Source organism: Caretta caretta, chromosome 8 (assembly GCF_965140235.1).
Source record: "Caretta caretta isolate rCarCar2 chromosome 8, rCarCar1.hap1, whole genome shotgun sequence".
Classification (NCBI taxonomy): domain Eukaryota; kingdom Metazoa; phylum Chordata; order Testudines; family Cheloniidae; genus Caretta; species Caretta caretta.
In genome coordinates this window covers 23,408,772-23,434,205 of record NC_134213.1, presented here as the reverse complement: position 1 = coordinate 23,434,205, position 25,434 = coordinate 23,408,772, and the positions used below count along the sequence as shown (strand labels likewise).

Sequence of the window (25,434 nt, the reverse complement as noted above, 5' to 3'; positions counted from 1 at the left end):
CTCGTGCAGTCAGGCTCTATCAGCATTAGGTACATTTTCACTGGAAAAGGTCTTTTGTGATTCTGAAACTCACATTAGATTGGTTTTGCAGGCAGTACATTAGCAATGAGAACTAATGTCTATTGCCTAGTTTACACTTAAAAGTTTTGCTGGCATAGTTATGGTGGCTAGGCGTTTTATTTTTTCTGAAGTCACACCCCTTGACATAGCTATTCCAGCAAAAGCCCCAATGTAGATGCAGTTATACCAAACAAGAGGCTCTCCTTTTGGCAGTATAGCTTATTTTATTCAGGGAACTGGTTTAAGCAATACCAGCAAAAGAATTCTTTTGCTAGTATAAATTGCATCACTGCTAGCTGCTAAACCAGCAAATCCTTTCTAGTGTAGGCAAGGTCTATGACTGTTTAAATAAGAGAATTTTCAACTAGCCAAAAAGCCTTCTTTCTTTTTTTGGTAACATGTTGTTAAATTTAGCATCAATGATGGCCAGTGGTTCACATTCCACAGACTATGGTTTACTTGTGGTGGTCTGTTGCCACCTGGCTGTTCATATGGCTCTTCTGTTTTCAGCTGAGCAACTGCATCTTGATTCATTAGGAAGGCTTTTGACACAGTCCTATATGACACTCATAAGCAAACTAAGGAAATGCAGCCAAGATAAAATTACTATCAATGTGGGTGTACGCTTTGTTGAGACTGCACTCAGAGTAGTTTATCAATGGTTTGCTGTCAAACTGTGTGGGCGTATCTAGCGGGGTCCCATAATGGTCAGTCCTGGGTCCAGGTCATTAATGACTTGGATAGTGGCGAGAGTGCTTATAAAGTTTGCAGATGAAAACCAAGATGGGAGGGGTTGCAGACACTTTGAAGGAATGGATTAGAATTCAAAACAACCTTGACAAGTTGGAGAATTGGTCTGAAATAAACATGAAATTCAACACAGACAAATGAGAAACCAAATACACATCTAGCCAGTTATTCCCCATTTTGTAGTTAGTAATACTGCCGAAAAGGATCTGGGCGTTACAGAGAATTACAAATTGAATATGAGTCAGCAATGTGAAGCAGTTGTAAAAGGCTAATATCATTCTGGAGAGTATTTAACAGGAGTGTGACCTGTAAAACACAGGAGGTAATTGTCCTGCTCTACTTGGCACTGGTCAGGCCTCAGTTAAAGTACTGTATCCAATTCTGGGGGACTTACTTAGGAAAGATGCAGACAAATTGAAGACAGTCCCAAGAAGAGCAACAAAAATAATAAAGATTTAGGAAAGCTAACCTATGAGGAAAAGTTAATAAAGCTGGGCACGTTTAGTATTGAGAAAAGACGACTGAAGCTGGGACCTAATAGTAGTCTCAAACAGGTTAAGGTCTGTTATGAATAGAACTGTGATCAGTTCTCCATGTCCACTGAACGTTGGACAAATAGTAGTGGGCTTAATCTGCAGCAAGAAAGATTTATGTTAGAAAGTTTTTCCCAATATTTATCTATAAGGGTGGTTAAGCTCTGGAAGCAGCTGCCAAGATACTGTGTGAAATCACCATCATTGGAAGTTCTGAAGGATAGACTAGACAAAAACACCTGTCAGGGATGGTCTAGGTTTACTTGGTCCTGCCTCATCACATGGGGCTGGGCTTGATGACTTTTTGAGGTCTCTTCCACCCCTACATTTCTATAATTCTGTCATTAAGAGGCATTTAGATGCACCGTGTATGCTTTCCTAATATTACTTTCTGATATAATCAACTGCAGTGGGTGTCACACAGAGAGGTTATACAATTTTGAAGGGGAAGTGGTCTACAGAGTCTTGAATGGAAGAAGGGTCCATGAAACATTTTATAGAGATGTGGTGCACTGTGTCACAGTTTGAGAAACTTTGCTATCCCACATTTTGCACAGATTGTTTTATAATGAAAATTTTTCCAGAAAAATTGCAGTATGTACCAGATATTAAATCAGTGAAATGCAGACACTTTAGAGAAGTAAAATACTCCAATATACCCTACATTGCAAGAACAACAAAAATTAGGAAAGACTCTGCTAAAAAGAGAACAAGTACAACAACAGCAAGGACAAAAAAGGGAGGAAAAGAATACCTATAGATTTTAGGGACTATGGTGCTAAAATACAGGATATGCTAGAAGCTACAGAAAGTAAGAGAATCATTGATTTCTCAGTTAAGGTCACCAGAATTTTTAACTGAACTATTAGATTAAGAAGTCATGGCTTCAGTGAAGAGCAAATGATAAACAAGGATAACAACATATTTACGCATGTATTTCTAGAACATCATAGCCCCAGCACATCTGTTACACATGAAACTAATGATGGGTGACAAGCTTGTCAATTCACTAGGCTGTTACCAAGAGCTGTGTGCTTAGGAGGGTATTCTGCCCTCATCTAGAGACATATGCAATTTACATTAGCATTAGCGGGAGTTACATATACACACACACACACATATATCACTAGCAGAAGAGAATCCTACTTAATGATCCAGTCTCAAAAAACGTAGTTTCAGTTCTGGTTTCAAGCCAAGGTTCTCTCTGGTTGTTTCCAGTGCTACTCCTAGAGCAGCATAATGGGTTTTTAACAGAAAATGAAATTTATTTTAAGTTGTACAGTGCAGAATTAGAACATTGGGTATCAATTTAAGTAATTTTAGAGTGTTTTATATCAAATCGAACTATACAGAAGTCTAAGTTTAAGCAGTTTTTAAACTGCCAGCAGGCTTTAAAATGTAAGACCATTCAATTATATGATCAAAATGTTCAAACTTGGAGCCTCAAAGTTAATAGTGCTGGACAAATACATGAAGGCATGCATACAAACACACAAAAACAGTCCCTGCCCCCAAGGAGCCTGCAATTGACACACAAATGGTAGGAAAGGAAACAGGCACAGAGAGGTCATGCGGCAGGTCAATAACAGAGCTGGCATTAGAATCCAGGTGTCCTCATTCCCAGTCCAGTGTCCTATTCACTAGATCAAATTGCCTCTCATATACAATTTTAGAACTAAAGATGTACACACAGGGGCTTCAATGGAGCTACACCAATTCTCATGAAGTGATCTTCTCCATAACAGGGAGTTAGCATTTTGAATTCAATGCTAGATCTAAATGTTCAAAATTTGGGGTAGGTGTGGGTAGTTCAAGCCAGTCATTACTGAAAGCCTCAAAAAAAGATTCAGTTCACACTCTTCTTTTTTCCTGAGAAGGTGCGATTGAGTCCCAGGTTAACATTAAGTGCATTTTTTAAAAATAAATAAAAGTTAGCGATTTTAGGGTCAGATGTTTAAAGTTCTTAAGTCTTGACCTAACTGCTCTAATGAAGTCAATGGGAGATTTACCACTGACTTCTATGGAAGAAAACCTAGGGCACTGCTGAGCAGTTTCAAAAATCCCATCATTAACCAACACTTGTGCCACAGGCGTGCTATGTTGCTAATATTTATGCAGTCTTTCTAGATGCGTATCCTTCTCAATGATAGCAAAGTGGAGGCACTGGGCCTATCTAGGAAGCCCTACCACTCCATTACTCTGAGACTGGGTCCCCAGCTTCAGCACTCCTTCCCACCCCCAACCCACGCTGGCTTCTTCAGTAGATCCCAATAAGCTTGAGCTTGGGCCTCTACTGGAGATTTATCCTCTTGGGAGCTATGCAACCAGCAGATGTTTGCAGTGACACAGGACAACCTTTTCAAAGCAAAACATTATTAGTCAACTGGAATACAATAGTTAGAGCCATTGGGTTCAAATGGTAAAAGAGCCAGAACGTGTTTAGTTAGGTGGGTGCCGCTTTGTCCAGGCATGCAAAGCAAATTACATGGTTGCTGCAAAATTTCCCTAGCCTTCGCGAACTAGTCCTGGACTGAAAACCTATGTTCTACCATGCTGGAACATCATTCTCTTCCATGTCTCGTAAACACCTCAGTCATGTGTTGTAGATTCCAGGCATGCTATTTACACGTGTACTCTCCTCCCTCTCCTGTGCTCTGTTGCAGGTAGGAGATGGTTGTGATCAGACAGTCCACTTGGCTGGCAGTCATTAAAGTTAATGGTCCAGTTGTTAGTCTTCTACTGTATCTCCAAGATAGCTTCATTCACATGCTGGCAGTTCTTGATAGTCCATTCATACCAACCCCAACATGTCTTCATCACTTTTACCCTTCACAACAAGTGGGTAGCAATATGAGTGAGGAAACTGAGTCACATACAGAAATTTCCCACATTCTCCACAACAACATATCAAAAGGTAACTTCAGTAAACAATGCATATGAAATAGAATCAAGTATACCCATCAGAAGGAAAACAAGGAACGTCTGAGAACTGCAAACAACCAACATAAAAACATGTATTATATCAGAGAATGGCATTATCCATGTTCTTCTCAATATGCTCAAGGAAATGTCCTCAGGCCAGACTACAGACTGGACGCTCTTTCTGTTTTACATCCATATTAACTGCAATTTTATTTCAAGTATTGAAGTAGTTGGAGTTTTAGCGGGTGGAGCACTTGCAGCTAGCTCCCACTGCAGTTGGCATGCTGGGTGCGACCTGCATGGTGGCAGGCTGTGAGCAACCCAACTTGGAAGCTATAATAGCAAAGCACTGCAAGGCACCCAAAGTTGCATGACAGGGGTGTCAGCCCCTCACTGGTCTGGACTGCTCTGCAGAATGTCTCAGTCGAAAATACAAGCAGCCTCTGAGAGGAGCAGTCAGAGTACCTATCCCTTCCTGCCTCCCTGGACATTGTACAGACTGTTTCTAATCTACCAAATCCACCACCACTTTTCACACTAAGAATTAAAGTGCTAAATACCGTCAGAAAAGCACTTCCTGCTGGAACGTCACACAAATAGCTGCTTAAAACCTGGAAACAGTCCATGGCAGCAACTTTAAATCCCCATTGACTAGGGACTGTATACAGGTCAGATTTGGGTTCCAAATCCCTTTATTACCTTTATTCTTCCAAGCCATACTGTTCAAAAACCAAAGAAAACATTCTGAGTACTTATTTACACCAATGGATATAACAAAAGAATCTTTCAAGGTACCTTCAATCCCACAGCTATTTGTAACATTAACTGAAAAGGACATGGGATTTAGCATTAAACCGCACACCTCATTTTGCTCATTAATGAAGAAAGCAGCTAGATCAGGAGGTGCTTCTGTTTATGACCACAAGATTACATTCCATTAAAATGAGAGGACATGCTCTTGGATGTAAACAACAAGCTTAAACTGCTACTAGCAAAAATAACTCAAAAGTTTTCAGAAACAAAACACTCAAGATTTTGAATGATCTTTTACGTCTGCCGCAATCAAAGTTATCAGTTTAGCTACAAGTCCATTTTCTGGTGTCCTCAAAAATTACATGATCAAGGCAAAAGTGAAATTAATATTTTGAATTCCAGTTATTAATGTCCATCTCCCTCAGAAAAAAGACAAGTGTGTTGTAGAGATGTTTGGCCACAGAGTCACCATTCAGAAGAACGATTGCAGTAGAATACCTAGGTCTTACGGTATTATAATACCTAGGTCTTATAGTATAGTGCTTTTCATAAATTCCAGCCAACTGAAGAACTAGCAAAAGCAATGTTATTGTGTGCCTTTTTTCTGATCTACCAATTCCTCCCATCCCAGATGCCTTTGCACATTACTTCTGCAAGAGTGCAGAGGTGGTGTGGGATGTGATTTCCATTCCAGGGCCCGGGGCTCAAGTGCATGGTGCATACTACACATGCCCTGCCCCTGAACACTCGCTTGGCAAATATATAGGTGTAACAATAAGTCAGAATTTGAATCATGATTTTTTAGCTATTTATCTGAATATTGTATTCTACAGAGGATACGTTGAAGGGAATCTGATCACAGAAGCATGTATAAACATTCACTTTCAGCTTTGTTTCTGACAAAGCCTCAGTGTTATCCTGCCATGGTTCCTCATGGGAACATTATAAATTACTGCTCATTTTATGGAAAGAATAAAAATTAAACATCAAACGTAACAAAGATAACAAAGGACGATAGTGTATGAGTGATAAACAGCCACCCCGCCCAGTTTAACAAGTAAAGCATACTTACATATAGTCATTACATGACAAGCACCTGCAGGTAGGAACACCCATGTTTACTTCCACCCATTTATAAAGGTTAAACAGTTCCACACTATGTAGATATAAAATGGTTTAAAAAAAAAAAAGTCATGAAGAATTGTAATATAATGTCATGGGAGGGGGGAGGGAGGGCGTGAGAAGGCAGGATGAGAGAAACCCAATCAGTTTTCAGAGCCACAAAGAAAATTTAGTTGCAACTTTGCTATTAATACCAACATTAGGCAACTGTGATATCCTGAGTGAATAAGGATATACATCTGGCTATCGTGAATATATCATGATCTGAGATTTAAGCCTGCTTGCATCACTAGTGAGAATTAAGTCAAAGCTCAATGAGTGAAGCAGCTTGCATAAGTAGTATCAATGCATTGCATATGTAAATTTTATGGTGAGTATGGTGTAAATGCTTACCATGCAGGCTTCTCTTGCGTGATGTACTGATGGATCTTTTTCTAGGACTGTTTTATAATCCTCCAGGGCTTCATCTAGTTTTTCTGTTTTTTCATATAGTTCCGCTCTCCTCAGCAGAGCTCTGATATAGTTAGGATCTAGTTCGATTGCTGGAAAATTAAAACGAAGTGTCAAGTATCAGAGGGGTAGCCGTGTTTGCCGCTTTTACAGATCCAGACTAAGAAACCTGTAGCACCTTATAGACTAAACAGATGTATTGGAGCATAAGCTTTTGTGGGTGAATATCCACTTCATCAGATGACGTGCATCCGATGAAGTGAGTATTCACCCACGAAAGCTTATGCTCCAATATGTCCGTTAGTCTATAAAGTGCCACAAGACTCTAAAAGTGGTATGTTTTTATGGAATGTTTCTACACCCCCTCAAATCAATGGTTAAGTGAATACATGTATCTTGAAGTTAATTAATTTTTTTATTTATTAAAATCAAGCATAGTACAAGTTTAATATAAGATATATCTTAATGTTGGGGGACAGGATGGGACTATATTCTGCATTTGCAAGGGAAAGACTCAATTAAAGAGGGTTCTTTGCATCTCCATGGCCCTGTCTACAGGGGAGGTTTAAATTCAGAGTTTTGCACACTAACTGTTATTCGATAGCATGCAATAACTGCATACATATGGCCCACTGTTTTCAGATTCAGAACAGATTAATGTGTCTACACAGCAGCATGGACTTTATGCAAAGTAATTGTGCAGAATTCTGGGCAGGTATCCCGTGGTGCTTTGCCTCACTGCTGTGCTCCAGGCATCCTGGAACTTTTCTCACTGCACATGTGGGACACATAGCATAAGTCATAGGAAGGGACCAGTACTTGGGGTATTTATATTACACATAGTAATTATTCTGGACACTTCAGATATAATATGCAGAGTGAAGCCAATATAGTACAAATACAGGATCTAGAAGATAAAAGGATATCACTTTTAGACAGAGATGCAGAGGTTGAATTTATCTTCATCTAATGGTGTAAGTCAAAAGTAACTCCACTGAAGTGCTTCTGAATCTACACTGATAACAGATTAAAACTGGTTCAGTGCCTATAAATGAATGGTTAGACTGTTTCTAGAAATTACAAAGAAGCACGTAGATTCAATGTATGCTTTTTCATCTCCTTATTCTCTTGACAGACACAACCATGATTACTGGTGCAGCTGGGACTGAATGCTAAACAGTTTGCTTCTGTACAACAGTAACCTGCTAATAAACAAGCTCTCAAGACATTCCTCCACCCAGTTTTCAATATAGGAAAAAGCACCTTTAAAAAAAAAATGAAAATAAATTCTTAATGCAAGCAATGCAGCCCAAAATATTCTAGCCAAAACAGCTTGTTTCTTCTTTATAGAGGGACAAGGACAATGCTGCAGTCAGCAAGATGCAGGTCGGTGTGAATTGCATTGCTATGCTCTAAGTGTTGCATTGCAGCTTGTGAGCCAAGCCCCTAGAGACTGTCAAATGATGGTAAAGTTTAAATCTTGTAACGCTGCACAGCTGATTGATTTCCTTTCAGCCAGTACAAAATTAGCAGAAGCATATAAAAAAAAACAAAAACAAAAACAAAAAACCCGCCAAAAAAAACCCCCCAAAAACCACACACCCCAGGAAGTCGAAGAAAGCAAAGTGGTACAAGCCAGCTAAATTTTGCTACTTTCAAAAAGGCAAGAATACTAGTAACGCTTACCAAAAAATGCTTACTGTATAAGTAGTGATAGCACTCAGCCACTGAATTAGTTCTCCATTTGGTAAGGCTGGACTTTTGTCCCAGCTGTTATAAAGAGTATAACACACATCCAAGACCAGACATCTGGGGATTTACATGTGGGTGAGTGGGTGGATGCAACAGTACACTGCTGAACAGATTTCATCCAGAGCTGCAGAGTTAAAACTAGGCAGCATGGGAATCAGAGAGCATGAGGTCAGCAATAATGTAAAAGACTTAGACAAAGGGATTTGGTGCCTTTAATTCCAAGGGACCACATATAATTCCTTGCACTTCAAGGTTAAAACTCTTGAAATTTGGAGAGCTGGGTTGGGTTTATAAGAGATGGGGCAGGAGAAAGGGCAGCTTCTGTAATAAAGATTTTGCTACTATCACACTGCAAACACCATTCTTATTTGCAATGGAGAAATAAGATATTTCAGGTAGCAAAAGCCTGACAACCATTATATAAAGTTAATCCAAGATACCTGCCCCTATCACCATGACCTCCCTCTGAGGGTTTGTTTGTTTGTTATTTTATTTTATTAAAGTTGCCTTGCCAAAAATTGCAGCCCTACTGAGTGGCATGATTTCTGCACCAATGTCACTGTGCAACAGCAGCACTTGCAGAATCAGGAAAAAGGATCATACCTTTGCTGCAGTCACTTAGGGCAGCTTCTGTCTTGTCCTAAAACAAAAATCAATAATGTTAGGTTTGTTTACACCATTTCTAGTCAGATAACTGAATACATATTTATAGGTGCCAGTTGGAAACGAATACATTTGTAGAGACCCATTAAAAGCCTTAAATTACATTAGTAATATGCTAGAGATGTCTAAACCAGAAAGAGGCCAGCTTTCCATGACAGTGTTAGGGGGCTTATTCCTTCACCCACTTACTTCCCCGGTCCTTCTCACATGAACAGAGAGCAACAATACCCGAAGTCCAAAGGTGCAAACAATTTGATGTTTATTGGGGTGAACTTCCAGCAAGCATGATTCCAGTTTCCTTCCTTAGTGTCCCCCTTCCCAGCTCTGACACCACAGAGGCTTACCTGTGTCCCTGTTCCCATTTGCCCCTTTAGCTAAACATGATTCCAATTTCCCCCCCACACCCTCACTCACTTCCTGATTGACTGCAGACTATATAGTAAAACTTGAGTTCTGCTTAGCTATACCTTAACCAATCATTTTACTGAAATTTAACTAACCAATCCTAACATGATTATTTAGCCAATTATATCCCACCACCTTAATTAGTTTACACCCAGCAAAATTAATTATACAGCAGACAGAAACAATCACAGAATCAGACAGAGATTATGCAGACAAACAATAGGGAAATGGGGACTACAGTGATAGAACAAACACTGAAATGAGGATTTCACATCCCAGCTATTGATAAGTGAGTTCTTGCCAGACAGGATGCTATCAAACTAAGTTTCCTTTTACATTTTCTAGGCACTTCCCTTTCTCTGGAGGCGATAGGCATTATCAGGACAGGACTGTATTCCTAACAGCCCAATAGCACCTTATTTCAATGTGACTAGTTTGGAATGTGAGGATGTGACCGTTCGCTTCCCAGCTTATGGCTGCCTCTGCTGTTTAGCCAAAGATCTTAGCCTAAGCACAGGGCCTCAGACTGTCACAGTAAGAGAAGGCCCCGGCAGACAGTGATTTGATTCTCTCTTTTATACCTCTATAACTAGCCAAGTGATAAGAATACACCTAAATTCTTAGAGTATAGGCCTTTACAGACAGGCCTGAATATCTCTATCTTAACAGACAGCGGCTGGTGTCAGTCATGTGACTACATACTCATCTAATTTGCGCTCAGCAGCTCACACAAGGCAGCGTGCAACAGCTGAGTAGAGGCCTGCATGAGTGACTCAGCCTTAAGTGTCTACCACACATCTCCCCACCTTCTGGGATCTGGTCTAGTTGCTTGAGGGATTAGTGCTGAAGCCATAGGCCAACACTTCCCCCATACTCCCAACTCAGTCTAGATCAGGGGGTCCCCAATGCAGTGCCCGTGGGCGCCATGGTGCCCGCCGGGGCATTTTTGTGCACTTGCAGGACACCCCGCCACCGAGAAGCGTTGCTGTTTATTGGCGGCAGCGCTTCTTGCAGCTGCCACTTCTTGGCGGTGACATGTCTGGCGCCCGCCACAGTCTTCTGGGAATAGCTCTAGGTTAGCCAGCCTGCTCGCAAAGATGATCTTCCCTCTCTTCGAAAGGTGGAGCCCGTCTCTGCCCAGCACTCCTCCTTCATAGAACACCATCCCATAGTCAAAGAATCCAAAGCCTTCTCTCTGACACCACCTGCGTAGCCATTCGTTGACTTCCACGATTCGACGGTCCCTACCCAGGCCTTTTCCTTCCACGGGGAGGATGGACGAGACCACCACTTGCGCCTCAAACTCTTTTATCCTTCTTCCCAGAGCCACGTAGTCCGTGGTGATCCGCTCAAGGTCATTCTTGGCAGTATCATTGGTGCCCACGTGGAGAAGCAGGAAGGGGGAGCGATCCGAGGGCTTGATGAGTCTCGGCAGTCTCTCTGTCACATCGCGAATCTTAGCCCCCGGCAAGCAGCAGACTTCTCGGTTTTCCCGGTCAGGGCGGCAGGTAGATGACTCAGTCCCCCGGAGGAGAGAGTCCCCGACCACCACCACCCGCCTCCTTCTCTTGGGAGTGGTGGTCGTGGAACCCTCCATCTAGCTCTGCATGGCTCCCAGAAGCAGCCGCCAGGTCCTTGCGGCCCCTAGGCACATGGGTGACCAGGGAGGCTCTGCACCCTGCTGTCGCCCCAAGTGCTGTTAAAGTGCAGGGCCCATTGGCTGGGAACCACGACTTATGGGAGCTGCGGGGGTAGCGTCTGTGGGTGTGGGGGCAGCATGCGGAGCCTTCCTGGCCGCCCATGCACCTAGGGGCTGCAGGGACCTGGCGGTCGCTTCCTGGGAGCTGCGGTAAGTGCCGCCGGGAGCCCGCACCCTGAACCCCCTACCCGAAGCCCCCCCCTGCACCCCAAACCTCTGATCCCCGGCCCCACCCCAGACAGAGCCTTCACCCCGCTTCTACACCCCAACCTTCTGTGAGTGAGGGTGGGGGGAAGAGCAAGCGACAGATGGAGGGGGCATGCAGTAAGCAGGGATGGGGCTTCAGAGAAGGGGTGGGACAGGGAGTTCAGTTTAGTGCCATTAGAAAGTTGGCAACCCTAATAAGGAGACATCATACTAACTGTTTTATCCAACTCATTTTATTCTCCTTGTATACTTTGGCAATTACTGGATTAGTTCTCCAGTGACATGGATTTTTAACATCTGGATTGTGAGGATAATTTTGTCTTTTATAAATATGCTCAGACAGCAGGTTCATGTTGGAGAGGCCATTGCAGCAGCTGCTAGAGAGAATCTCATTTTATTCTCTGCTTTAATAGACTGGTAGTATAAAAGTAGTCTAGGTGATTCTACTTGAGCAAAAATGCTCGGCTGACTTTCTGGCACTTAATTTCAGATATACGACAGAGTACTTGAATATTAGAGACTGCCACAATGTTTTCTATCCCCAATTCGATCCCTGCATGTTGGACAGTCATGCAAGTTTTCTTCAGGTGTTGTAAATAACTGGGGGTGGGGGGGGGGAATGTGTCTCTATTCCGAATACATTTAAAAAGCAACAGAAGGAGAAATTGCTTCCTACTCCTAAATTCTTGATTCTGTTTCTTAAGCAGTCAGAGGTTATTTGGCAACATATACATGCCCTGAATAGGAACAGTGTTGAAGATTGTACAAGCTTTTCTATGACACATGGTATTCATGTGCCTTAGACAATTAATTTAGACCCACAACTTCCCTGTGGAGCACGGAAGTATTGCTGAATGCTCACTGTTACGTCCTGCACCAGTTCCCACCGAGGTAGGTCAATGGAGGATTGGGCCAAAAGAAATCTGATGAGGTTCAATAAGGATAAGTGCAGGGTCCTGCACTTAGGACGGAAGAACCCAATGCACAGCTACAGACTAGGGACCAAATGGCTAGGCAGCAGTTCTGCGGAAAAGGACCTAGGGGTGACAGTGGACGAGAAGCTGGATATGAGTCAGCAGTGTGCCCTTGTTGCCAAGAAGGCCAATGGCATTTTGGGATGTATAAGTAGGGGCATAGCGAGCAGATCGAGGGACGTGATCATCCCCCTCTATTCGACATTGGTGAGGCCTCATCTGGAGTAGTGTGTCCAGTTTTGGGCCCCACACTACAAGAAGGATGTGGATAAACTGGAGAGAGCCCAGCGAAGGGCAACAAAAATGATTAGGGGTCTGGAACACATGACTTATGAGGAGAGGCTGAGGGAAGTGGGATTGTTTAGTCTGCAGAAGAGAAGAATGAGGGGGGATTTGATAGCTGCTTTCAACTACCTGAGAGGTGGTTCCAGAGAGGATGGTTCTAGACTATTCTCAGTGGTAGAAGAGGACAGGACAAGGAGTAATGGTCTCAAGTTGCAGTGGGGGAGGTTTAGGTTGGATATTAGGAAAAACTTTTTCACTAGGAGGATGATGAAACACTGGAATGCGTTACCTAGGAAGGTGGTGGAGTCTCCTTCCTTAGAAGTTTTTAAGGTCAGGCTTGACAAAGCCCTGGCTGGGATGATTTAATTGGGGATTGGTCCTGCTTTGAGCAGGGGGTTGGACTAGATGACCTCCTGAGGTCCCTTCCAACCCTGATATTCTATGATTCTATGGCATAATTCTCACAGGCCTAAATGGGAGCCAGATAAGGCACTAAGGAGTTTTCCTGGCTGGTTCCTCACTCATCTCCATTACCCTCTTTTTCACCACAGTTCTGCAGCAATTTTGGCCGCACATTTATTGTGATGAAGACCATCATACCCACACCAAAACTTCTAACGGATTTTTTAAAAACTGGATAGAGGCACAGTTCCCTTGACTAGTTACAAATTATACAGTTGATTTGGTTCCCCACAACAGATTTTCTGCCAACAGTTATGTTTGTGTCTCCACACCTACCATGCTGCTTAAGAGTGTACAGTGCATTCTGGTAATATCTGGACAGCTACCCCATAGTGACTAAGCAGGGGATAGAGCAGTGGCCCTCAACCTTTCCAGACTTCTGTACCCCTTTCAGGCATCTGATTTGTCTTGCGTACCCCCATGTTTAACCTCACTTAAAAACTTCTTGCTTACAAAATCAGACATAAAAATACAAAAGTGTCACAGCATATCCTTACTAAAAAATGGCTAGCTTTCTTATTTTTAGCATAGAATCATAAAATAAATCAATTGGAATGTAAATATTGTACTTCTATATACTATACCAGTGGTTCTCAACCTATTTACAACGTGTTACCTGGGCTGCAGGTTGAGAACCACAGCATGGATAGAAGTGCCCATACCACCTGCCCCAAATCTCCACCAGTATTTCTACTGAGATGGACCAAAAAAAAAAAGAAGTGAATAATAAAACCTGGAATCTATGACTTAATTCCTTCAAGCTCATTCATTGACTATTGTATATATTCACAATACTCTGAAAGTACATTCACCTGTTTCATTCTTGCAGCAGCTCTGTTTGAAAACAAAACAGACCTGTCTTTTTGGTAGCAGGCTGGGCAAACCTGTACAGCTTTTGTGTAGGAGTCTTCTGCTTCCCCATATTCTGAAGATTGAAGAGAAAAAAACAACAACATTCATTGCATTTGCCAGTAGAATTAGTGAGAGCCACATAGCATAAACTCTCTGGAAACATATTCCTCAATATCTGAAGCAACATCAGTTTTACACCAAAAGCAAGACTCAGTCAGCTGCTCTCAGAAAAAGTATCCTGCTGAATTTGCATACATACCAATGACAATAGTTTTGTCATTTTAAACCACCACCTCTATTAGAATACTAGCTATGTTAAAATGCCAAGACCTGGTCCCAGTACTACAATCTCTAGACTTGTGCCACTGTTGTGCAGATTTTAATTCATATGCCTTACTTCCAAACTTTGCACTTTCTTTGAAGTTAAAAAGTGAAGCAAAGTCTCAAAATAAAAAGAAATGTTTTTCCTTAGTTGAAGCCAGCCCATAACGGATCTGAAAAATCACGACATGACATCAGCACCTCCTCTCAGAGCCTAGAGAGGAATCCTGACATGATGAGAGATGCTAAACCTCTTTAAAGAACAGTTCTTCTCTAGATCATGCCTTGAAGACACACCCATATCCAAGCTTAATACAGCAAGGGGGCAAGTGAAGGAAGGAGATACCTGTTATTAATCACTGTCAGATTTTCAAAAAGTAAAGGACACAGCAGGTTGGTTTTTCCCCCCTCCTGTGTATTCCAGCAATAAGTTTTCATTACACATTATGTCACAAAGTTTCAATCATCCAGTACAGAAAGCTCTCTCTAGTGAGCTGTCTTGGAAGCAAACCACCATCTAATTGTTGGCAAGTATCCATTTCTGTGGGATCACTACTCTAATAAGTATATTAATGATACTTTCCTTTGGTGTGCATTGCACCAAGTACTTCTCTAGCATTTATTGTTGTCAATTAGATCCCCCTCCTTCTCTTGGGTTGCTGATCGTTTTGCGGGAGGGGAAGAGAGACTCAGGGGTGATGGAAAAATATAATCTATCTTAAGGTTTGCCACAGTGTCTAATTTCAGAATTTATTATGTTAAAAGAACATTAACCCACCTCCTTTCTTAAACTGCTCATTTCCTTTCTCCTTTAACGTTGTGCTCTCCTTTCTTCTTTTCTGCAACAGATCAGAGAATTTCACAGTGTCTCACAGGATTTAACTGAAATGAACAAGTGGGTCAGCTACAGTTCTGCATTACTATGAAAGAAAATCAGAATGAAAAGTAACCAGGAGAATCTGACAGCTACAAAGGTGTTGTCTGTAAACAGTTAATTTATTATTATACATACTGGGTGTATCATCACACTGGATAGGGGCATAAAGGGCTCTGATTTATAAACTAAAATATACACAAGGGACTTTTTTTAATTAATGTTTGCATTTTGGCATTTACTGTTTGCTTCCTCTTTTGGGACAATAGAACCTTTCCAATGCCATTTAATTTCATTCCATTCAAACTGGCTACATAAGATATGTCTAGACAGTGAAGTCCCGCAAGTTATTATTTGAGACATCCTGTCCAAGAAGTTTATAATCAGCTGGCTGTGAAGCCTGATGAGGAGGGTCTAATATTGATGGGATGCAAAAAGTGCACTTCCAATGCAGCAGACACAACAGACTAGTTCAAATGTGAGGATGTTGTTTTGGAATAGATTTATTATGCAGAAGGATTGGTTAACAGAACATTCTTTTTTCTCTAGTGAAAATAATGTAGATGTCAGGCACTACGAGCAGCTAGAGGCTGAAAAACGGGTCACTGGCACAAATAAATGGGCTTACTAAGGGAAGAGACACACATCCTCTCCTTGCTGGATCTCTTAGCATTGCTCACAGATGACTAAACAACCAACCATCAAACCCAAAGGCTGGGAGAAGGTTCCATTAGATAGTGAAAATTGCAGGAGTGTGTTTTCAACCATGAATATCTTAACAGCACTGCTGGCATAAGTGATGTTGGCATGAATGCCTTTAGCTAACACTGCAAATAGAGAAGGATGTCACCAAGCCGTCACCAAATGATCACTAAGGAATACTTGGCACACAAATATAGCTCATGGAAATAAAAACAAAATATCATAGGGTAAGAGTACAAGGGACCTAAGATTCAAGAGAAAGTGCAGCTCCTTATTATTTCTGTGGCAAGTGATTATTTTCACCATTGATTTCTCACTCATGTGCACGTGCACACATGGAGCATTCAAATTTAAAGCTTATAAATTACAGCTCATTGAGTGATTAAAAAGCCAACACTGGGGAAAGGAGCAGTTTCCTTCCATACAGATTGTGTAAATCAAGGATTAATGCAATTATCAATATCACACAGAACATCTCCTTGGAAACAGCTAAATATAGTAGTCGGTGTGGAGAGCTGCATCGTTTCACATTTGTGCCAAGAAGCAGACCCAAATTCAATACAAAGAGAGGGGTTCTTTCTACTGTCTGCTTTACCCTGGGAAAATAGTTCTCCCAACCACAGACACCACCATGATAATCCAGAAACCACAACAGTTTTCACAGAGCAGATTTAGGGGAATGCCACACAGTTTTCACATCACAAATAAGTTCTCTTGTTCTGAACCTTTGGATACAAGTTCAGGTACCAAAAAAACCCAGCTTATCCACTCATCACTGGATGAAGTGTTCTCCCCAATGATCTACTCTACCATTGACAAACCCCATGCATGGTGAGATACTACAGGCACTGGATTATGAGCAAATACCTCCATTGTCTTTCAAAGGTCCATAATGGAGAAAAGCCAGTTATAGACAAGGCCTTATGCAGCACTCCAGCATGAAGGCAAGGAGAACATTTGGGCACTTAAATAAAGTAAATTGGCATATAAGTGTATAAATGCCTTTTCTACATTCAGGAGTTGGCTGGCCTATTTAGACAGCTACATTTGAAGGCTGAGCCCAGTCTTAGGGGAATGCTAATGGAACAGCAGCACTTTCAAGGTCATTTCCTGATGTCTGGATGCTGCATAGAAGAGAAATGTATATTCTCTACCGTACATGCTTCTTGCGGAGAACAAAACAAAAACAAACAGATTTTACAACAGTGAACAAAATATTCAGGTACCAGTATGTAACAAGCTAGCGGTGTTTGACTAACCCTCACTGTTAGGAGGGGACAACCCTATTGGAAAACATGAAGCTGTAAGCTTCCTGCTTTTTACACTGTACTTCTAGCTCAGATGAGTAACAACTGCAAAGTGACTGGTCATCACTGTGATTATATCAGAACTGTTTTGTGACCCACCAATTTTATTTCCATTATAAGTGGAAAAAATTTTTAAGTGACTTGTCCTTGGGACAAATTTTGCAGAATGTCACCCCACTGCCTTATTTTCAGAGTGAGATTTAAGTAGCTGCAGGGCAGATTGCCTGTTCTTCAATCAGTGACAGAAGTGGGTCAGAATGGACTTTCAGAATGCTCTATTAGGAAGGGGGTGGCACCTTGTTTTCCCTGAGGCTTTATTAATATGTTCACTGAATCAAGTATAACTGTTCTGCCTTACACTTCATTATGTGGTGCTATTTATAAGAGAGAAATCCAAAGGTCCGTTTTCTACCCCGTAAAAGCCTATGAACAGGGAAATTATGAGCCAGGATAATAATACACCAGGGTCAGAAATTTGCTTTTTGGATGCATGAACTGACTGAAATTTAAAAGAAAAAGCCTACTGAAGATATTAAGTTAAATGCGGTTACTTCTCAAGTGATCCTTAATGTTAAGTAAGGGCAAAGAAAGACCCTGATTAAGAGAGGTTTATGAAAATTGGAACTGAAAATGTAGTTACGATAGTTAGGGTAAATTGGTCTGGCAATCAGCAAGAGAGACTGAAGATTAAAGACTAACCCAGAGTAATGGGGAAAAAGTCATCTTGGCCTCCTGACAACAGAGTACAAGCCCAACAGAAAGACCATCGGAGTGTCTCATATGAACTCTGCTACTTTGTCAAGAAAAAAAAATATATCAAAAGTTAAAGTAAGCTAATTTGATATTGAAAGAAAACAATCTATGTTTCTTTACTCTTTATTCTGCAAGTGATCAGCTTTATAAAAATGCATAAGCAGCTAAATCTCTACATTCATCATTCAGCTGTCACAGTTAACAGACACCTGTACTGCTAGCCTACAATACTCCCCACTCAGCAACACTCCCCCCCCACTCAACTCCTCTGGCTTTTTCTTATAGATTTTATTTGATGGATTGATTTAGCCTTAGTAGTATACTATACTTGGATCCATTTTTGCCAAAGGCACAAGAAGAGCATGTGCTCTCCCTCTTTTCTCTCTGAGGCTATTTGTACAACGTGAAAATACACTCTCCGGTAAAGTCACTAAGTAGCAATTGCTTACACTGAATGAGGTTCTATCACCAAAGAGTGTATAACAAAGTCACTTATGTTGTTAAGGAAATATAAATTTCTCAGCCTCAAATTCCATTTCCTGATTGTAAATCAGTATTTAGCAGCTGTCTGCTTCCCCCTGCAGTCTTATAAAGTCATTGCTACATCACAAATCCAAGCATCTGTTTCACCTTAGGAGTATGGCAGTCAGGTCAATCCCAAGATTTACTGCAGTTATCAGCAATAAGAATTGTTACACTGACAACTGTGGAGGCATGTGCCCTCTGTTTATTAACAGAACAGATATATTAAGTATCTTCTCGCAGCCCTATCACTGGTCATCTCCTGGATGTGCTGCTCACAATCCAAGCATGAGAGGATAAGCTCAGTCTCCATCATGCCCATTAAATCCTTGGCTTCTCTGTTGACAGAGACAATCAGAGTGCCAGTTAGCATGAAATACAGTGGTGATGAAGCAAACTCTCAGAGCTGTAAAGTAGATTTTCAAAAGGGAGCACAGCAGCCACCTCACATCAGCATACAAGAGTTATAGACTAAGTTTCTTACTTTTGTGTGCTGAGTGTCTCAAGCTGGTAGAAACTGTACTTTCCAGAGAAGTGGGAAAAAAAAAAAGAGAAAAGAAAACAGAAAAAATAGACTAAATAAGTCACCTAGGAATGCTGAAAAAAACAAACAAGTAGTGACAGTAACCTGCTATGGGCTATGTTTAATGACTTAGCACTGACAAAATAGTATTAATACAATTTATATTTCTTCATCTTTGTGAAATATAACTACCCTCCCCCATAAAATGTACATGGTATTTAGTGCCCTATTTTAATCAACAAAATCATTTACTTCATCATCTTTCTCCCCAAGCCTTGCTTGCCACACTTAAGGGTAGATTTTCTAAGGCACACCTAAATTAGAAAATCCAGCCCTTTTCCCAAGATCAACTGCCTGGAGAAATAGCAGCACAGGTGTTCTCCAATAAAGGAAGTGACCACTGCTATAGGGTAAATCAATTTGAATTGTGGACTTCTGTGATCAATATTTTCTCCCATTTGACCAAAGCAATAGCATATTCTGTAATACTGCTGTCCAAAAACTGCACTCGATGCAAAGTTTAAGAATCTGAAACGCCTTCCAAAATCTGAGAGAGATGAGGTGTGGAGCATGCTTTCAGATGTCTTCAAAGAGCAACACTCCGATGTGGAAACTACAGAACCCGAACCACCAAAAAAGAAAAATCAACCTTCTGCTGTTGACATCTGACTCAGAAAATGAAAATGAACATGCGTCGGTCCACACTTCTTTGGATTGTTATTGAGCAGAACCCATCATCAGCATGGAATGGTGGTTGAAGCATAAAGGGACATATGAATCTTTAGCGCATCTGGCACGTAAATATCTTGCGACTCCAGCTACAACAATGACAACTGGCATTCTCAGCACTTTCAGGTGACATTGTAAACAATAAGTGGGCAGCATTAACGCTTCTGCAAATGTAAACAAACTTGTTTGTCTGAGCGATTGGCTGAAAAAGAAGTAGGACTAAGTGGACTTGCAGGCTCTAAAATTTTACATTGTTTTGCTTTTGAATGCAGTTTTTTGGTACATAATTCTACATTTGTAAGTTCAACTCTCATGAGAGAGATTTCACTACAGTACTTGTATAAGGTGAATTGAAAAAATACTATTTTTTTTATATACAGTGCAAATACTTGTAATAAAAAATAAATATGAAGTGAGCACTGTATACTTTGTATTCTGTTTGTAATTGAAGTCAATATATTTGAAAACATCCAAAAATATTTAAATAGATGGTATTCAATTACTAAACACTGTGATTATCGCAATTAATTTTTTTAATCTTGACAGCCCTAGTAAAAATATATCACCACTGCCTAGATCTTGCACTTCTTACCAGTAGATCTCGAAGTGTTTTACAAAAAAGACAAGTATTGTTATCCCCATTTTACAAATTGGAAAACTGAGGCACAAAGAGGGGAAAAGACTCATGCAAAGTCACCCAGCAGGCCAGTGGCAGAAGTGGGAACAGAATCCGGGTCTACTGAGTCTCATTCCAGTGCTCTATCCACCAGAGCTGTCTCCCTGCCCCAAGGATCTCATGTAATGACATATGTACAATATGAAGGCAAATTAAGAATAAGGGGATTTATTATATTTTTGCCATATTTCAATTAAATCAGTAAAATGTCACCAAAAATGAACTAACAATGACTTGGTTGCTCACTCAGCTCTGTGTTCAGTTGCCCTCAACTGTACATATTTTTCCCCATCATTTTCCACTTACAGTAATAAACAGCAAGACCCTAGCAGAATACAATCAGGACCTTGGCAAGACCATCCTCCCCCACCCCAACACACTTTTTTGGGGGGGCGCACATTGGTATTCAATTTAGTTCTGAAAAGAAGACAGGGCCAGGAATAGATCAAAACCTGTGGTGCCAACTAAGAATTAAGCAGCAAGCTGCTTCAAACAAAAAAAAAAAAAAACTCCAAAAAATAAACACCCCAATTACAAAACCCTTCAATATTTATCTGTAAGATAAACTTTGTTGTATAACAGCATCCACATCCTAATCCAGACAATATTCATAGTACTAATGTACATCCTTCTCTTGCAGTTTCACACAACTCCATACCTTCCTCTTCTTGCATGCCAAACAATCTCATTCTCCTCCTTCAAACCTCTTCTCAAAATTTACTTTGAGTTTTCTGTTCAACCCTACATATTCATTTTCACTCTTGTACCTGATCACTTATATTGATCTCTCTCCATTGGAAAAAAAAAAAAAGTTACACAACCTCCTTCCCCTGTAAAATAATGCTCTCTCAAGAGTAGTAGCCCCTTCCCTTGTCATCTGTTGTGCCTCCTCATTGAGCAACTTTGACATTAACCATGATCTGTTATTCAGCATGTTAATTGTAATTTAGATTGTAAACATACTTTGGACAAAGAACAGTGTCTTCTTACATCTGTAAGAATGCTGCATATACCTAGAAAGCTGTAAAAATAAGTCTGCTGAAGGAGCCTTTTTACACAAGTTAAAATGAATCAGAATCACGCGCTTCCCAAGTTTTAAATAGTGGATTACTATACAGAAAAACTGAGACATTGCTGAGAAGCGCTATTAAAATTAGCTCCCTAACTAGACAGTCTAATCAGATTTGAAAAGCATGAATCAGTACTTTGAGAAAATTTTAACTATTTTACAGTAGGCTTATGAATTAATCAATTCTGGAATGGTGTAACCAGGCTACATAATAAGCTAACAGAAAGAAAGGCTATATGTCCTAGCACCTCAAAACCAAAGAATCAGAGTGCTCATAAAGCAATTTTATTTTTCAGTCTTCATTTTTTCAAACAGCAAAAAAAGTGGCTCATGAAATTATTAAAGTATATTAGATAACTTGACTCCTAAATCCTTTAGAAATATTTAAACTCTTAGAGCAGTATCATTTTTAGCAAAAATCTCATCACGTTACTGAAATGAATATTGTTAGTTGAACCTTAACTTTTAAAAACAAAGATTTTTCAAGTTAATATTAATAGAAGCCTATTCACTGGATTTTTTTTAAATTAAAAATTTCCCAGAAGAAAAAGCAATTCAAACCACTGCTGTATGGTACTAGGGAATGAGAACCAAATAGAAACTGATTAGTCTATTTCCATTATCCAAGATGAACGAAATGCATGTAAGCAAGCAGCATAAATAGTGCAAAGTGGTTCCACTCCCCCCACCCCCAACCTAATTTTAATAATTTGAAGGGATACAGTCAACTTTAAATCTAACTGAGAACTTGCTTTAAGAAATCTGCTAGAAGGTATTAAAACTGTTCTGAATCCCTATGCCAGATTTTAGTTTTATAACCACGTTATCTTATTTTGCATGGTGCTTTTCTCCACCCTGTCGCTGATCAGGGGTTAACTGTCTAAACAGGGAGAAAACAGTGAAAGTGCTGTCAGATGCACAAAATAAAATGGTGGGGGGGACGGGGACCCAGAAGAGATTGCCCCCCTCTCCCCCCACAGTCTCTCTGTTATAATCTAAGTTGTTACTTATACCAAAAGTAGGTAAAAAATGTACACAGAAATCTGATTTTTTGGAGGGGGGCTTGACATCATCCCTTTAGGGTATTCTTAGTGATAGATAAAAAAAAAAAAAAAGTGAATTTTAACTTGCCAGTTTCTTTTTAAAAGTTTAGTAGCATTAAAGATAGTGTCCATAAACTTCATTTGCACACTGGATTAAATGTATAAAAAACAAAAACAAAAAAACAAGGATCAAAAAGAAAAAAATATGTTTAAAACAGATATTAACAAGTTAAAAAATTCAAATGTAATCTCAATAAAAAGTTACCTGTTTTTCTTCCTCTGGCATATTTTTTTCCAGTTCTAATAGGTATTCTTCATCTAATTCTGTCGGTTTCCCTATGGGATCCTCACTGTCGTCTCTCTCCTGTTCTATTCCTGGTTCCTTTACCTGAAAGGACTCATTACAGTCATGAAAACACTCATCTGCTGCTCTAGCCTCTTGGGCAGAGGAATGAAGATCTCCCCGGTCCAGGCTTCTTGGAAGATGTGCATCTTTGGAACCAGCTGTCAAAGGACTGGTGTTCTCTGATGACTTCTGATCAGAAAGCTTTAAGCCATGGAGCAATTCTTCAGGTGGACTGGATTCTCCAGTTTCTTCCATCTTGAGATCTCCTGAAGGGTTAAGCTTTTGAAAATAAGGGAGAAATAATAATCCTCAGTACTTACAGCACACAATCACAAGATCTCTAAGTACATACATTTTAGTTTACCCTCACATGGCCCACCTCTGAGGTAAACAGTTATCTCATTTTATAGACAAGGAACTGAATTCAGCACAGCATTTAAATGGCTTTCACTTGTTCAACTCAATCTTGTGAACGCTCACACATGTGAACAACTTTACTCACAGGAGTGCTTCCCACTGGAATCTACACAACCACTCCAACAGGTAAAGTTATGCCTGGGAGTAAGTGTTCAGAGAGTGGGCCCTAGCTCATCACTGCATTGTGACAACTCCCTTGCACACACAGCAGTCACTTGCCCCTCCTTTCTCACAGCATCACCGTCTCCTGGATGCCTGCCAAGCCCCTAGACAGCATCACCACATAGGGCTCCACCCGAGCCAGGCTTCCCCACCCATTCTCCCCTGCCACTTAGCACAGCATCCCTCACCCAGGCTCTTCTCTATCTTCCCGATCATATGTTCACACAGACCCATTGGTGCAGCAGCCCCACACTTTTATCTCCCTCCCTTCCCCCGCGTCCCTGGCGCCCCCAGGTCAGCATTCCCCCACATGCCATCCCCCCAAACACCCCCAGATCAGCATACCACCCACTTCGCGCCCCCCAGCACCCCTAGGTCAGCATTCCCCTCACTCACACCCCCTACCCCCGAGTCCCAGGCACCCCCAGGTCAGCATTCCCCCACATGCCATCCCCCCAAACACCCCCAGATCAGCATACCACCCACTTCGCGCCCCCCAGCACCCCTAGGTCAGCATTCCCCTCACTCACACCCCCTACCCCCGAGTCCCAGGCACCCCCAGGTCAGCATTCCCGCCCACTTGCCCCGAGCTCAGGCCTCCCCGCCCCATGAGAGCAGCCCTAGAGCGAGAGACACGGCCGGTACCCCGTCCCCAACAGACTTCAGCAAGGACCAGCTTCTCTTCCACTCCTACAGGCGACTGGCCGCCCCTCTAATCTCTGACCTTCCGTAGCCCAACCACTTCCGGCCCCTCCCGGCCAATAGAAGCTCAAGGTGTGGGGCTTGCTGGGAATTGGAGTCTTGTGATGACCGATGAGGTAACAGTAACTTCTAGTAAGGGGCGGGATCTGTAGGCACTGAGGGCGGCAAGGGGTGGGACTAGGGGTCCTGTGCATCACCCAGTTTAGACGTTCCCGCTTGTGACAAAATATGGGATGGCGACTGAGGCTGTCCGTACAGAATGTTTCGGGGCGCCATCTTGGATTAGGATTGGGATGGGAGCGGCCATCTTGTGTTACGGCAAAACGGGACGGCTGCTGCGAAGGGAAGTAGTGAGTGGCGTGCGCTGCTTTCGCCAGGCGCGCTCATGCTGCTGCCGTTCCTCTGCGGGGCTGCCTTGGCGTCTCCTAGTCCAGAAGAGACAGTCTAAGGACCAGGGCTGGCAACCCCCAGCCTTCGCAAACAAGGCACCAAAAAGTCATGCGCGCCAGTTAACTTTAGTTATTAATTTTAGCTTCTTTTTAGTTTGTCTTCTGGGTTTTGAACCTTTGGGATAGGCTGAGATAATTTCAGAGTAGCAGCCCTGTTAGTCTGCAGTCGCAAAAAGAACAGGCGTCCTTGTGGCACCTCAGAGACTAGCACATTTATTAGAGCATAAACTTCCGTGGGCTACAGCCCACTTCATCCGATGCATAGAATGGAACATATAGTAAGACGATATATAGATATATGCATACAGAGAACATGAAAAGGTGTAAGTTGCCATACCAACTCTGAGAGGCTAATTAATTAAGATGAGCTAGTATCAGCGGGAGAAAAAAAACTTTTGTATTGATAATCAAGATGGCCTATTTCAGACAGTTGACAAGAAGGTGTGAGGCTACTTAACATAGGGAAAGAGATTCAATTTGTGTAATGTCCCAGCCACTCCCAGTCTCTATTCAAGCACAAGTTAATGGTATCTAGTTTGCAAATTAATTCCAGTTCAGCAGTTTCTCGTTGGAGTCTGTTTTTGAAGCTTTTCTGTTGCAAAATTGCCACCTTTAAGTCTGTTACTGAGTGACCAGAGAGGTTGAAGTGTTCGCCTATGGGTTTTTGAATGTTATGATTCCTGATGTCAGATTTGTGTCCATTGATTCTTTTGTGTAGAGACTGTCCAGTTTGGCCAATGTACATGGACTCACAGGTACTCAGGGTGGTCAGGCTCCTGGGACGGGGGTCAGCTCTGGGCCCACAGAAAGGGCGGGGCCGTGGGCAAAAGGGGCAGGACTGGGGCCAGACTCCACCAGGCAGCCCTTCCGTGCTGCCCAGCCTGTGCCCCCTGGGGCTCTGGCAGCGATTTAAAGGGCCACTACTGGGAGCCCCGGGCCCTTTTAAATCA

At 41.7% G+C, this 25,434-nt stretch overlaps 1 protein-coding gene across 4 annotated transcripts in view; it reads right to left on the bottom strand.

Annotated features, from left to right (window-relative positions):
- TTC1 (tetratricopeptide repeat domain 1) overlaps nt 1–24,073 on the bottom strand; it is a 68,743-nt gene extending 44,670 nt beyond the window's left edge. For 2 of the 4 annotated variants that reach the window (XM_048862457.2, XM_048862452.2), the window contains exons 1-6: nt 23,979–24,073; nt 22,674–23,033; nt 14,989–15,049; nt 13,850–13,962; nt 8,946–8,982; nt 6,534–6,682 (exon numbers count right to left, since the gene is read on the bottom strand). In XM_048862457.2, coding sequence (XP_048718414.2) covers nt 6,534–6,682; nt 8,946–8,982; nt 13,850–13,962; nt 14,989–15,049; nt 22,674–23,009 — 696 coding nt within the window. In that variant the 5' untranslated portion in view covers nt 23,010–23,033; nt 23,979–24,073. Of the gene's footprint in view, nt 1–6,533; nt 6,683–8,945; nt 8,983–13,849; nt 13,963–14,988; nt 15,050–22,673; nt 23,034–23,917 lie in introns of all 4 variants that reach the window. The other 2 variants (XM_048862455.2, XM_048862453.2) reach the window with 2 other exon arrangements.
- Between the last annotated feature and the right edge of the window lie 1,361 nt (nt 24,074–25,434).